At 42.8% G+C, this 16256-nt stretch overlaps 1 protein-coding gene across 1 annotated transcript in view; it reads left to right on the top strand.

Annotated features, from left to right (window-relative positions):
• The window catches only part of LOC126456089 (kelch-like protein 10), a 189703-nt gene that overhangs the window by 146065 nt on the left and 27382 nt on the right, over positions 1-16256 (top strand). Inside the window, exons 10-11 of the mRNA XM_050091845.1 lie at positions 7762-7878; positions 12033-12069. Coding sequence (XP_049947802.1) covers positions 7762-7878; positions 12033-12069 — 154 coding nt within the window. The remainder of the gene's footprint in view (positions 1-7761; positions 7879-12032; positions 12070-16256) is intronic.

Raw genomic sequence — 16256 nt, 5'->3', positions numbered from 1 at the left:
AAGACGACTTACAGACAGTTTCCAGTTACAGTACTAGGAGTGTCCTGCTTGACACAATGAAGTCGTTTTAATATCTGGGCGTAACGTTGCAAAGCGATATGAAGTGGAATGAAAATGTGAGAACTGTGGTAGCGAGGGCGAATGGTCGACATCAGTTTATTCGGAGAATTTTAGGAATGAGTGGTTCACCTGTAGAGGAGACTGCGTATAGCACACTGGTGCAACCTATTCTTGAGTAGTGCTCGAGTGTTTGGGATTTGTGCCAGGTCGGATTGAATGAAGTCTTCGTAGCAATTCAGAGGCGGACTACTGGATTTGTTACCCACAGGTATAAACAACGCGTAAGTGTTACGGACGTACTTCGGAAACTCAAATGGGAATCCCTGGAGAGAAAGCAACGTTATTTTCGAGAAACACTATTGAGAAAATTTAGAGAACCGGCATTTGAAGCTGACTGCCAAAAGATTATACTGGCGCCAACATATATTGCACATAAGGGTCACAAAGACAGGGTACGAGAAATTAGGGCTCATACAGAATCATATAGACCTTTTCCTTCGCTCTATTTGTGAGAGGAACAGGAAAGGAAGATACTAGTAGTGGTAGAGGGTACTCTCCACCATGCACCGTGCGGTGGCTTGCGAAGTATAGATCTAGATGTAGAAATGTGGTGGTACAGATTAGATGGGTAGATCGAATTAATAATGAAGAAGTGCTAAATCAAATTGGAAAAATGAAAGTTGCCCGTAATTAATCTAAAATAAGGATCGACTGATAGGACACATCCGTAGGCATCAATGGTTCATCAGTTTGATAATGGAGGGATTATGAGGGCCAAAAATTTTAGAGGGAGGCCAAGGATCGACTACAGTAAGCAGCTTCAAATGGATGTAAATTGCAGTAGGTACGCAGAGATAAAGATGTTAGGACAGAAGACCACAACAGTTAGAAAAAGACTTTTATAAGTTGGCAGTGGAATAGTCTTCGAGTCTTTGATAGTCGAATATGAGGTATGTATTAGCAGTTCCAAACGCCATCTTGGAATATAGCCGGGAAAAATTGCCCTATTAAAATGTTGGTCCGTCCAAACAGTAACACCTTCAGCCACTGGCCAAGCATAAATTAGCTGACCTGTGTCACACGGCGCTGGTGTCAGTGACTATGGAACCAGGGGTCCGAGGTCGGAAGACCTACCCATTGCCAAGTCTAGGTTGCCACAGTTCCTCGGCTACGTTCCAGGAAACCTAAAATGTACTGTTTGTGTTGGCGAAGTTAACTAGTCGCGACAGAGGACGTTTACGTGTTACCTCTACCTCACATTTCTTTTGGAGAGTGACTACTGTCCGTTTTCACACAGGGACCTACCATCTTATCCCTTCTTCTTGTCAGTGTTTTCCATATATTCCTTTCCTCATCGATTCTCCGGATAACCTCCTCATAATTTTCAACGTTCTTCTGCAGCATCGCATCTCAGATGCTCCGATTCTTTTCCGGTTTTCCCACAGTCCGTGTTTCACTACCATAGAGTGATGTGCTCCAAATGCACATTTTCAGAAATTTCTTCCTCAGATAGAGGCCCACGTTTGATATTAATAGACTTCTCTTGACCAGGGATGCCCTTCTTGCCAGCGCTAGTCTGTTTTATTGTCCTCCTTGCTCCATCCGTCACGTGTTATTTTGCTGCCTAGATAGCAGAATTCCTTAACTGCATCTACTTCGTGATCAGCAATCGTAATGTTAAGTTTCTCGCTGTTCTCATTTCTGCTACTTGTCATTACTTTCATCTTTCTCCGATTACTCTCAGTCCATATTCTGTATTCATTAGACTGTTCATTCCATTCAACACATCCTGCAATTATTCTTCACTTTCACTTAGTATAGGAATGTCATCAGCGTATCTTATCATTTTTATCCATTCACCCTGAATTTTAATCTGAGTCCTGAGCCTTTCTGCTATTTCCATCACTGCTCCTTTGATGTATAGACTGAACAGAAGGAGGAAAGACTACACCCTTGCCTTAAATCCTTTTTAATCCGAGCACTTCGTTCTTGGTCTTCCAGTCTTTATTGTTCACGCTTGGCTTTCGTTCATATTGTACATTACCCGTCTTCCCTTACAGCTTACCCCTATTTTTCTCAGAATTTCTAACATCTTGCACAATTTTACACTGTCGAACGCTTCCTCTAGGCTGAAAAATCCTATTAAGGTGTTTTAATTTTTCTTTAGTCTTGCTTCCATTACCAACCGCAACGCCAGAAATAGCCTCTCTGATGCCTTTACCTTTCCTAAAGTCAAACTGATCGTCATCCAGCACATCTTCAATTTTCTTCTCCATTACTCTGTATATTGTTCCTGTCACCAACTTCCATGCATGAGCTGTTAAGCTGATTGTACGAAAATTCTCGCACTTGTCGGCTCTTGCAATTTTCGGAATTAGTGGATGATGTTTTTCCGAAAGTCAGATGGTATGTCGCCGGACTCATACATTCTACACACTAACGTAAAGTCATTTTGTTGCAATCCTCCCCAATGATTTTATAAATTCTGGTGGAAAGTTATCTTATCCCTTCTGCCTTATTTGATTTACAGTCATCCAAAGTACTTTTAAATTCTTATTCTAATACTGGTTCCCCTATCTCTTCCATATCGTCTCCTGGTTTACTTCTGTCATGTCATCAGACAAGTCTTCCCTCTCATAGAGGCCTTAAATGTACTCCTTCCACGTATCCGCTCTCTCCTCTGCATTTAACAGCGGAATTCCCACTGCACCCTTAATATTACCACCTTGATTTTAATTTCACCGAAGGTTGTTTTGATTTTTCTGTATGCCGAGGCAGACCTTCAGATAATCATTTCTTTTTGATTTTTTTCACAGTTTTCATGCAGCCATTTCACGTTGTCTTTCCTACACTTCAAATTTAATTCATTCCTAAGTGACTTGTATTTCGGTATTCCTGAATTTTCCTGATCATTTTTGTATTTCCTTCTTTCATCGATCTATTGATGTATTTCGTCTGTTATCCATCTTTTCTTCGCAGTTACCCTCTTTATACCTAAGTCTTTCTCTCAAAACTTCTATGATTACCCATTTTAGAGATGTCTATTTCTCTTCAGCTGAACTGTCTACTGACTATTCCTTATCGCAGTATCTATAGCCTTAGAGAACTTCAAGCGTATCTCTTCATTCCTTATGACTTCCGTATCCGATTTCTATGCACATTGATTCTTCCTGACTAGTCTCTTCAACTTCAAACTACTCTTCATCAATACTAAATTGTAATCTGAGTCTTTATCTGTCCCTGCATACGCCTTACAATCCAATAGCTGATTCCGAAGTCTCTGCCTGAGCATGGTGCAATCTAACTGAAATCTTCCCGTATCTTCCTGCCTTTTCCAAGTCTACCTCCTCCCCTTGTGCTTCTTGGACAGAGTATTCGCTGTTACCATATCAAATTTATGTAGAGCTCAATTAGTCTTTCTCCTCTCTCATTCCTACTACCAGGCCCATTTTCTACCATAATCCTTTCCTCTACTCGTTCCGTTACAACAACATTGCAATCCCACATGACTACCAGATTTTCATCTCCTTTTACGTACTGAATTATCCGTTCAATATCGTCATATACTTTCTGTGTCTTATCATATTCTGCTTGTGACGTCGGCATGTATACCTGAACTATTGTTGTCCGTGTTGGTTTGCTTTCTATTTCTGATGTGAACAACACTATCACTGAACTGTCCATTGTAACTGACTCTCTGCTCTACCTTCCTATTCGTAGCGACTCCTACTCCCGTTATATTATTTTCTGCTGCAGTTGATATTACCTTATACTCATTTCACTTGAACGACCCCCACTACATCTAGACTGAGCCTTAGCATTTCCTTTTCAAATTTTCTAGCTTCTCTACCACGTTCAAACGTCTGATACTCCACGCCCCTAATCGTAGAGAGTTATCCTTTCGTTGTTTATTCAGTCTTTTTCTCATGGTCACCTCCCGAAGATCCGAATGGGGGACTAGTTCGGAATCTTTTGCCAATGGAGATATCATCATGTCACTTTTTAGTTACAGGCCAAATGTTCTGTGGATACACATTCTGTATCTTTAAATGCAGTGGTTTCCATTGTTTGTTGCGTCTTCATGCCGTTGATGATTGCTGATTCCTCCGCTTTTAAGGGCAGCTTACCACTCCAAGGGCAAGAGAGTGCTAGGCCGTTAGCTGAGTGAGGGTGATTTCTTAAGTCGGAAGTCTTCGGTTGCCATTGCTAATGATTTTTATTTAAGATTCAAGCGCCGATTGGGTTAGAACCCAGGACTGAAGACACCCTGATTACTAATCTAAGATGGTGTCCCAACGCGACGGCACCAGTGCGCTCTCGGATTGCAAGATTCGTCGAGTTACTCAAGTCACCACCGAGGAGCATTGCGGGTTACCTCTACCACATTTCTCTGGTGTCAGCGCACAGACGCTGCCCACAGGCGTGGACTGGTGCTCCAACTACAGGTTTACGGGAGAAACTTGTGCGGACTGCCCAGAGGATTAACCGTGGCTCAGTAGTTCAAAATGGTTCAAATGGCTCTGAGCACTATGGGACTTAACTTCTGAGGTCATCAGTCCCCTAGAACTTAGAACTACTTAAACCTAACTAACCTAAGGACATCACACACATCCATGCCCGAGGCAGGATTCGAACCTGCGACCGTAGCAGCAGCGCGGTTCCAGACTGAAGCGCCTAGAACCGCTCGGCCACATCGACCGGCGGCTCAGTAGTGCTCTCAAATGTTTCAGGAATGTCAGTCAATATAAAATGCACTTTACTCTTGTCTCCCGGAACATCAGGCCCCGATCATCGAAGTAAAGTTAGATATTCCTCATTTCGGTTTTCTGATTTACACCTCGTTAAACATTGTTCTCCGAAATAGAAACTGGTTGTACATTGCTTGCTAGTTATCATTTTGTGAGCTCCAAATGATCATCAACACATAAATTTTGTCACCAGATAGTATCATTTTCATTATGATTTGGTCATTATTGTGAGTAGCTGAATTCCCTTTCAGTTTCACTCCAGGAGGAGTTGTGTTCGTTCTCTAAGTATGAGAATTAATATGCCTAAAACACATTACTGTCAACAATACGTGTAACGAAAGAAGCTGTAATGTTTTCTGATGTTGGTATTTGATAGTCCCCGACAATGATCTTATTTCTAGGGTACTGGGAGAAGATTATTATCAACTGCGTTGAAGCAACCTTTCGGTGATGCCCTTTTTTCTCACAGTGGCTGGCTGTTACAGTTTTCTTTAGTGGTTAGTCAACCATATATGCCAGGGAATAACATCTAGTACTTTTTCCGCTAATTCTCAATTTCTCTAGTATTTTATGTGGTGGTGGTGGTAGTTAGTGTTTAACGTCCCGTCGACAACGAGGTCATTAGAGACGGAGCGCAAGCTCGGATTAGGGAAGGATTGGGAAGGAAATCGGCCGTGCCCTTACAAAGGAACCATCCCGGCATTTGCCTGAAATGATTTAGGGAAATCACGGAAAACCTAAATCAGGATGGCCGGAGACGGGATTGAACCGTCGTACTCCCGAATGCGAGTCCAGTGTGCTAACCACTGTGCCACCTCGCTCGGTATATTTTATGTAGTGGGTATATTACAGTTTAATTAAGCGTTGAGACTATGGCATGAACGTGCATGTAGACTGCAGGTATTATTGAGTGAATTTTACTATCCATATTAATACAGGTGCTGTTGATAAGCAGCCATTGTACCTCATATTCTGTAATATGTGTTCATGGGCCATTGCCTCAAGAAGACTCCTTACGAGGGAACACTTTATTCTCACTAAGCATTTAGCTCATATTCTGCGAAGGCGCTCGTAACCATGCCGTTGATCGCCCTGAAACCAGTCTCTTAATCATTATTATCGTTACGAACTGCTGTGTTGACTACATGACGATCAGTAAGTGGATCACCTAAAACACGTGTCACATTTCTGGATAGCATGAGGAAGAGAGAGAAGAAGAAATAATGAAAATGGAAGAGGGAAAGAGAGAGGAATCCATTGTTCCTTCGATAACTTTCATTGGGTTCCAACTTCAAATTACTCTCTTTGGCTGTGGAAAACATTCGTGAAGCAACATAAATTAAGGGACATTAAAGACTTCACTGACACAAACCGTGAATCGAGTTGGTCATAATTTCTATATCTTGGTTAACGTATCGCATAATACACTCCTGGAAATTGAAATAAGAACACCGTGAATTCATTGTCCCAGGAAGGGGAAACTTTATTGACACATTCCTGGGGTCAGATACATCACATGATCACACTGACAGAACCACAGGCACATAGACACAGGCAACAGAGCATGCACAATGTCGGCACTAGTACAGTGTATATCCACTTTTCGCAGCAATGCAGGCTGCTATTCTCTCATGGAGACGATCGTAGAGATGCTGGATGTAGTCCTGTGGAACGGCTTGCCATGCCATTTCCACCTGGCGCCTCAGTTGGACCAGCGTTCGTGCTGGACGTGCAGACCGCGTGAGACGACGCTTCATCCAGTCCCAAACATGCTCAATGGGGGACAGATCCGGAGATCTTGCTGGCCAGGGTAGTTGACTTACACCTTCTAGAGCACGTTGGGTGGCACGGGATACATGCGGACGTGCATTGTCCTGTTGGAACAGCAAGTTCCCTTGCCGGTCTAGGAATGGTAGAACGATGGGTTCGATGACGGTTTGGATGTACCGTGCACTATTCAGTGTCCCCTCGACGATCACCAGTGGTGTACGGCCAGTGTAGGAGATCGCTCCCCACACCATGATGCCGGGTGTTGGCCCTGTGTGCCTCGGTCGTATGCAGTCCTGATTGTGGCGCTCACCTGCACGGCGCCAAACACGCATACGACCATCATTGGCACCAAGGCAGAAGCGACTCTCATCGCTGAAGACGACACGTCTCCATTCGTCCCTCCATTCACGCCTGTCGCGACACCACTGGAGGCGGGCTGCACGATGTTGGGGCGTGAGCGGAAGACGGCCTAACGGTGTGCGGGACCGTAGCCCAGCTTCATGGAGACGGTTGCGAATGGTCCTCGCCGATACCCCAGGAGCAACAGTGTCCCTAATTTGCTGGGAAGTGGCGGTGCGGCCCCCTGCGGCACTGCGTAGGATCCTACGGTCTTGGCGTGCATCCGTGCGTCGCTGCGGTCCGGTCCCAGGTCGACGGGCACGTGCACCTTCCGCCGACCACTGGCGGCAACATCGATGTACTGTGGAGACCTCACGCCCCACGTGTTGAGCAATTCGGCGGTACGTCCACCCGGCCTCCCGCATGCCCACTATACGCCCTCGCTCAAAGTCAGTCAACTGCACATACGGTTCACGTCCACGCTGTCGCGGCATGCTACCAGTGTTAAAGACTGCGATGGAGCTCCGTATGCCACGGCAAACTGGCTGACACTGACGGCGGCGGTGCACAAATGCTGCGCAGCTAGCGCCATTCGACGGCCAACACCGCGGTTCCTGGTGTGTCCGCTGTGCCGTGCGTGTGATCATTGCTTGTACAGCCCTCTCGCAGTGTCCGGAGCAAGTATGGTGGATCTGACGCACCGGTGTCAATGTGTTCTTTCTTCCATTTCCAGGAGTGTACATTCTGGTAAAAGAGGCAAATCCTGGTCACCTAGTAAAATAATATCCAAGTAACTCGAGTTTGGAGGGTCAGAGTTTCAATTTCGTGCATGTTCCGTGAGCAGGTACGACGCGACGGACATGAACGTGTGCCGGTCCGCGCTGTCGGCGTGCGTGGTGAAGGACGTGCCCAACGTGCGGGACTACATCCACCAGCAGCGGGAGCGGTTCGTCGAAGAGAAGCGCCTGGGCGCTTCGGCAGCCCGCCAGGCACCTCAGCAAGCCGCTAGCCAGGTGGGCCACATACACACCAACTGGAGCGGAGATTGTGGTCCACCCAGCCCTACAGATACGTGTCTCCTCATATTTAACGCCATTAAAAAGATACAGTGAGAGTACGTGGCTAACGATTAGGATAGGAATTCGTCTCATTCGACAGTCTCGAGAAAAACTGCCAAATTCTCGAGAATCTCTTAAAGAATCTCGACAGATGTTGAACTGTCCTGAACTCACTTGACCTGGTATTGAACCAACGCACCTAAGCCGGCCTCACACGAGACGTTTTCTCATCGTGAAACATGCCAGACATGATGTCCGTCATGGTTGCTGCACACTCTTCAAACGACCTGCTATATCTCAAGGAACGTGCTCATTGTGATTGCGACTGCAGCGGCCTCCAGCGGCATTTCTTGGCTACTTCCGGCCCGCAAATCGCGCAGTTTGCTTATGAAAATTGACGCGCATTAAATAGCTGCGTTATCGAAGGAAGGATTCAGCCAGTGACATAGACTGCAGCCTTGCAACTTTTTACTCCATGTTTCCAGGAACGTTCACAAAATCAAACAATATTTCTTCTGGGCAGAGACGCTCTCATTTATAACGAGTAACAACAAGCGTTGCAGATAAAAGCCAACGGCGTTGCCGCAGTGGTAGCACCGGTTCCCGTCATTTCACCGAAGTTGAGAGCTGTAGGGCTTGGCTAGCACCTGCATCGGTGATCGCCTCCGTCTGTCGAGCGCTGTTGGCAAGCGGGGTGCCACTCTGTCCTTGTGAGGCCAACTGAGGAGTTTCTTGACTCGAAGTAGCGGCTCCGTCACGAAAACTGACATCGGCCGGGAGAGCGGAATGCCCCTCCATATCCACAAACCAGTGACGCCCATCGGCTGAGAATGACGGTATTCGGTCGATACCGTTGGGCCTTCTGAAGCTTATTCGGAGGGAAAGATTGCAGATCATACTTCTATTAGATTAATAAGAAAGTCCCAGAATGTTTTAGAAAACACAATGTGAAAAAAATATACAAAGTTACCCAGACGCGAACATGCTACCTTTTTTCCTCACAGTTCACGACCGTCAATAACGCAACAGCAACATCTAATTACATGTTATGCAACTTACACATAAGTCTAAAGACTCCAACCACAGCTGTCATTACTTGGTATTTAACTATAACAAACTGTGCTAAATATGAATCGTTTTGATAAATCATCAATCTGTAGTATTCAATTTATAATACGAAGAGCATCAAATGAGAGAAGCCTTTAACTAACGATAGTTGGTGAAGAGCTCTCGAGGTTCCTTCTGGGTGGCAATCTTAAAACACGGCATCTTTCAACATGTACCATAGTCTTTTGAGGAAGTGTAGAGATATGTGGATGCTGTGATAATTATACGAGTGGAGCACTCTCTCCACCTCCCAGACGGAGGGGTACACTCCACTAGTATAATTATCACAGCATCCGCATATCTCTACACTTCCTCAAAAGACTATGGCACTTGTTGAAACGTCGCGTGTTTTAAGAGTGCCATCCAGAAGGAACCCCGAGAGCTCTTCACAAACAGTACGAGTATCGGAGTAGGCCGAAAGAGCCTGCATTCACAAACGATATGTAGTTTCTTGTCATTTTATTGTAACAAATCGTACCAAAAACAACACCTTTTCAAAAGACCCTAAATGTGCTGCAGCTTTGAAACAGCTGATATTCATAGCACATACGTTACAGTACAAAAACCGCCAAATACGAAATTCAGCTCCGTATGACTTAATCCAATATGCCGTCTCCTAACTTCTGCTTGTGGCGGAAAACCGCTGTTGCATCTCAATTGCCTTTCCACGATGTAAAATTTCGACTTAGTACTTTGTTCCTTTCTCGCTTCACAATGTAGTGGAATGATAAGTTCCTCGATGTGACGTCACAAAACTCGCCCAGCTCCTCGTCCACGAACGCCTTCACATCCCTTGAGAAGACACTTTTATTGTGGAAAATATTCCCTACGAGTTCGGATTAGCGTTAAAGCCTGTTTTAGACAAGCTAATGTTGTTGTGATCTTCAGTCCAGAGACTGGTTTGATGCAGCTCTCCATGCTACTCTATCCTGTGCAAGCTTCTTTATCTCCGAGTAACTACTGCAACCTATATCCTTCTGATTCTTTTTAATGTATTCGTGCCTTGGTCTCCCTCTACGATTTTTACCCTCAGTCCTTCCCTCCAATACAAATTTGATGATCCCCTGATGTCTCGGAAAGTGTCCTACCAACCGATCCTTTCTTCTAGTCAAGTTGTGCCACAAATTCCTCCTCTCCCCAATTCTATTCAGTAGCTCATCATTAGTTAAGTGATCTACCCGTCTAATCTTCAGCATTCTTCTGTAGTAAGACAAGCAAATTTCGGGTGAAAACCGACTTTTCGTGGATGGTGCGCATCACATGGCAGCCTGTAAATCAGCTGCCATTCACTTCAACAGTCGTTCGATGGCGTCAGAGATCAACTGATTGTGCGAAGCGTGGCACTCTTAAAAATCTGTAGGGCACCGAAAAGTGCGCATCCACAGAAACGAAGATTATTGATGTGATGGTGAGGCACAGTGGCACTGCTTAAAGTTTTATTTTACTTGATGCAAAGTTTCATTTTGTAATATCCCTTCCGTCTGCGAGTCGTAGCTTCCGTAAAATCAAGCGAAACCTACCTGTGGCCGCGGCCATAATCCACGCACTTTTGATGGTGTGCAATGAGTGAGAGTAACTACGTCACGTACTGCTCTCCACATTTCATCGGAAACGTTTACTGACGGACCCACATCAATCCCCTGTACTGGCACACTTTGCAGTCAGTTTAAATGACACTCGGCGCCTTGCTTTGACCCGCGAGACAGGATTACATTTCTCATAAAACCAACAGCCCTCTACCTATCCAATTTCTTTCATGAAAGATTACAAAATCTAACCACTGGACTGGATCATGTACACAGCTAAAACTTCGTATATTGTCCCCAGATGGCTCCCTAGTATCTTCTCCCAATAATCTCCACAGCAACAAAACAGGAATACAGTTTACAGTCAATTGGCAAAAAAGTTACAGAAAACACCCACACTCGCAGTTACACGTAAACAAATAGAATCTCTTTGCTTCAAATGAACCTCAACAAGTCCGCTTCGTTCATTCAGGTCCACTTATAGATAGCGACTGGCATCGCGGTCTTATATAATACACCCTCCCCCCCCCCCCCCCTCCCCCGAAAAAGGGAAAATAATTTATAAAGTTCTGAAACTTCGGAAAAATACCCATATGGGGTTTTGTAGTAAGAAACTGTAAAGTCCCCCCTCCCTTCCTCAGGGAGGACGCATCCCCAAATTCCCCTCGCTAAAAAGTCAAACTCTTCCGTTTTAAATTTTTGCATAAAATGGTTCATTTGTAGAAGATGAACGCAATTACAAAAAATTCCTCGTAAAATTCTACATAAAAAGATCAAAGAAGGTCTTATGCATATTTTAAATCAGACTAAAGTTTAAGAGATATAAAAGCTGGAATCTCATTCTCTTAACGCATAATTTTTGCAAACTTAGTTTCTTAGTCGGTTATGCAAATGAAAGGAGTAATTAAATACGGGGGAATATTTCGCCAATTTTCAGCTTGATGAAATTTCTTGTATCTTCATTATTGTTGGATGTCTTACGCATTTTTTTTTAAATCGGCGAATAGGTTAAGAGATAGAAGAGATGGAATAGCATTCTATTAATGCATAATTTTTGTAGATTTTGTTGCTTAGACGGTTAGGTAAATGGAAAGAGCAATTAAATATATGTAAACATTTCGCAAATTTTCAACCTCATGAAATTTCTTATGTGTTCATTACTGTTGAAATAAGGTTCAGGTGCGCAACAATGAAAACAGTAAGTCCCCCTCCCCGTTGTCTCACCGCTCACCTACCCCTTTCGCGGCCGTTTCTCCCTACACGTGTCCCCTTTAGTTCGGTTTTCAAGCCGTGCGGGACAGTTAATCTTGTTGTGTTACGTACTGTTTCTTCTTACTCTCTTTCCCTACCTGCGGACTGAGAGAAGAACAATGCTGGACCCTACCGCTTGTTTTATTTGCCGCAAATCTATTTCGGAAAGAGAGACTTCAGAAAAGACGAAAGCGTTCGAAACTTTCATATGTACCAGCAAGAAACGAAAGGATGAGGCTCATAACTCTCTAAAAAAAAGCTGAAATGATTGAAGTGCGTAAGGAATATAAACGTGAATATATTCAGCAAGGTAATGTAAAAAAAAAACTAATTAATACGAAAGATGCACAAGTGGGTGATAGACGTTTAAGATCGTCTTCGTCTTATCCACTCAACTGAAATTTAAAAAAAGAAAACAAATGGGAAAACCGCTGCTTCATGGGCGCTGAAAAATGTGACTTACAGGCTGAAAGAAAGGAAACCACTTCAAAATCGTCGTGAAATGTTTGAAGTTCGTTGCTTAACTCTGAAACTCATACCTCTTTCTAATTCGCATGAAACGATCACGAGCTACAGACATAGTATTAGTACTACCCATTTAATGCGGCTACACTCAAGGTTGCCGAATATAAAGTGCAAGTGTGTGAAGGTTGATTTACACTGCACAACAATGTTGAAAAGCTGTCGAGGATAAAGCTGCGCTGACTTGACTCCCACTGATCTTATAGAGTATTCTGAGGATGGTTTTCAGTAAATAATTAAGTACAAGAGCTTAGTGGTTCAACAGATAAAGTGGTATTTTAGTTGTATAGATGTTGTACATGCGATGATTTTAAATGTATTTTAAAGACAGTAATTGTTGAATAATTCTGCAACAATTATTAGTTCTCATATGCCAGACTCAGAGCCTAACGAATTTTTATTCTTTTAGATAGAACATCTCGAAAACTCATCTTTATTAAAGCTTTCACCAGAATTTCACTCGAAATATTTTTGCCACAATAGACGTCTTCGAAAAAAGGACTGTTTTTCTTAAATACTGAAACAAGGTAAAAAAATGAATTAAGAGGTTAGAGAGAGGGGTACTCACCCGCAAGAGGAGGGGATTACCACATCCTCTATGAGTGTTTTCACGAAGTTTCAAAGCTTTGTAAATTATTTCCCCCATTTTTCCGAATTTGTCTGGGTCTGCCTGGTTAGGACGTGTCCGCTTGCTAAAACGCAACATTCGCCTAAAAAACTGTAAAAGATTAAACAGAGTTCCTTGTAAAATCATTCGACCTTGAGCTAACCTTGACATAACCTCAACAGTCCATTTAGGAGGCTTGGGAAAGACTGGCTCATCACTGTCATGCGGGAGAAGGCCTCCTTTCCCCATATACTGGGCCGACCACGGCTTCCACAATAGACACAGGACGAAACACACAAACTCCGCCAGGAAAAGATACGTTACAATTTTCATATGTCAAATTAAAACTAGTACCGTATATGAACAGTCTGTGGCGAACGTTCTTACAAAACAATTTGAAAAAAGCCGATACATCGAGATGTCCAAATACAGTTTGCACTTAATATACGTGAAGACAGAGTAGAGGTGGATGAGTAAGTAACCAATTATAGAAGTCTGCTACAAGGAAAACACATCGGATGTGTAGATGTTATACTCAAGGCGACAATCGAAAAGGTTTATTCCAAATGTATACATAAAAAACTTTCACCCTCAGAAAATGAGTAATACATTCATCGTTTAGCTGAACACGGTCAGAAAACAATGTTCCTAATGAGATCTCCATCTGGTGATGAGCGTGCAGTGGCTAGAAAATTAGTTAATGGTGCAATACATCGTATTAAATTCAACAAGCGACTGATTGCATATCAACTCTACGCAAACCACCGAGTAACATACTACTACTATGACTCATACCTGTAATGGTAACCCACAAAAATGAGATCGTAGTTGATGTCTGATTACATAGGTTCAGGGTTCTTCGAATGGACCGTTGTGTTTTAGGCTTCGAAACTAATATTCTGAGGATAAATATAATTATATTTTATTTTCTGGGACATTTGTGAAATATACTCAAGCCCATTATTTTCGCTGCCATCAATACGCAGTACAAATATTCATCGTAGTACAGCTCTCTTTTACTCACGCCAAACGAATGTTATTGCTGTACTGAAAAGACCGAATTTTCCTAGAGTGTTATTTGGCATTGCAGGCTCCCAGATTGCACGTGTGCTGTTCGTTGTGAAGAGAGGGCCACACCTACATTTATGATCCATGCTACTGGCACATGCTGCGAGAGTCTGAGACTGTTCTTGTCCTCCGACGTTCACGGAATCGTAATGTCAGAATCGTGTTTGACTTCCAGATATACTCATGAAGCTCGCCTTACACACAGGAAATACATCGGGAAGGTCCCGAGTGTCATAAGAGATACGCTCGCGCTCCCCATCTCTAACAATTCATTAGAGTTCATCATACGTGGAGTGTTTCTCTAATATGAAACTACCGACGTTTCATAAATGGTTAGTTAAAATTGGCCCAGATACTTTCTTTATCAGCTTTCGGTAACAATGAAAAAGCCTACACGCTTTTGACGATGCCTCAAAAACAATAGAAGCGAAATGAGTGCAGTCAACAAAACAGCCTTTAATTTAGTTGTAGATACGGGTCTCAGACACAATAAAAATAGTCATTATTTAACTAACGACCAAGGAATGACATCGCCTAAACAAAATGCACTGCGGATATTACCCTTGTAGACAGCCACAGTGGAATTTATCTACATAACTTTACGCATACAAGGCAAAAAAAAATAGCTCGGTATAACAAGGGGGTACCAGAGAACTCCAAAGCAACATGTATTGTTTGTCGTGGTACGCGTACAGAAATACACAATAACACAGGATCCATTTACGTTTATTCCTAGTTGAGTCGCGTTCCATAAATTATAAACTGCTCTGATTTTTGGTTTGTGTATTTTATAATTTTATTCACAGTTTTAGGTGTAATGAACAACATGGAAGTCTCCATAATTGTAGACACACTCCTGAAAATCGTCGTGAGACCGCTAGATCTAGATATCTGCTGGTGTATGTAAGTCTCCCCTGCGTTTTGATCTCATCAATCACTTCTTCGTTGTCCCTTCCTTCAGTAACGTCTTCAACCTTTTCATTTGTTTTGCAGAGTGCTTTATTTCTGAACATACGGACTACACATCACTACCTCCTGCTTCTGATTTTGTTTCTATTATTTGCGTTATTTCTTCTAGATCTCGTTGCTTGTGTAAATCTTAGTTCTTCTGGAACGTCAACTGGTTCAGTATGTTTCCATTTCACAACACATAACAACAGAACTGAAGAAAACGACTGGAGAAAAATATTTGATTGAACATAATTACACACAACAATGTATTAAAATTTAAAACATTCATATCAAATTTGTATCAACATAACTTCCTACATGTGCAATTATACGTGCGTGTTTTCTTGTCACCCGGAATCCCAAGCAGAGTTCAAAAGGACCCCAGAATAATGTTTCAATTATTACTTGTTATATAGATAAATGTAAGTACAAAAATTCAACAGTGGTAGTGTTTAGAAGGGACTGCTTAACGATATCCCAATGTCTGCAAAATATAATCTATTTCAAACAGCTACAAACAATACAATACCTATGTTAGGGGTCCTCCGGTAGCCCGCTTGATATACAGAAGGATATCTGTGAAATATGTAGTTACTAGGTTGTAGTCTACTTTAAGCTCCTGTTTCACCTACACTGATACGTAAACATTGAATAACAAGCTTGAGGCTTAACGGGGCCAGCAAAATGTAGAATCGCATTAACACATTTCCTGCCTATTATTTTCCATGCAGTGTTACAGTGCTGTGCTGCTATTTTGAGGGGCTATTGAATGCTGTTAAGTGAAGCACTCAGTTTCCGTCAAAAATGAAATAAATAAAAATAAACGTAATTATCTTGATAGGAGAAAAATACATCACTATTCATCGTCCCGCAAAATATTCACTCCGTGGCTTACCCCCTTGGCTTACTATTATTTGTTTCGAACTTTCTTTCCTTATATTAAATTGTTAATGAAATCAGGAGTATTATTTTATGTTAACATTTTGTACAACCGAAATACTTCTTCAAAAGACAGGAGATGGACTACACGAAGAAGCATAGATCAGTCAGTCGTTTCACCGTAAGTTACAATACATTCAATAAACGTTTCACTCACCACATGCACAAAAATGTTTTAACCGTGTAAAGGGACAGCTTGGCTTTCTAAAGGGATACACCACATCGAACCAACGTGGACGAAACCCAGCAGTGAGTGTGAATTACTGCTCTGCCTGGGTTCTTAGATGCTGAGACTGTTTGGGTCATCATT

Source organism: Schistocerca serialis, chromosome 2 (assembly GCF_023864345.2).
Source record: "Schistocerca serialis cubense isolate TAMUIC-IGC-003099 chromosome 2, iqSchSeri2.2, whole genome shotgun sequence".
Classification (NCBI taxonomy): domain Eukaryota; kingdom Metazoa; phylum Arthropoda; class Insecta; order Orthoptera; family Acrididae; genus Schistocerca; species Schistocerca serialis.
Note: the sequence above shows the minus strand (reverse complement) of the source record. Positions and strands in the feature narration are given on the sequence as shown.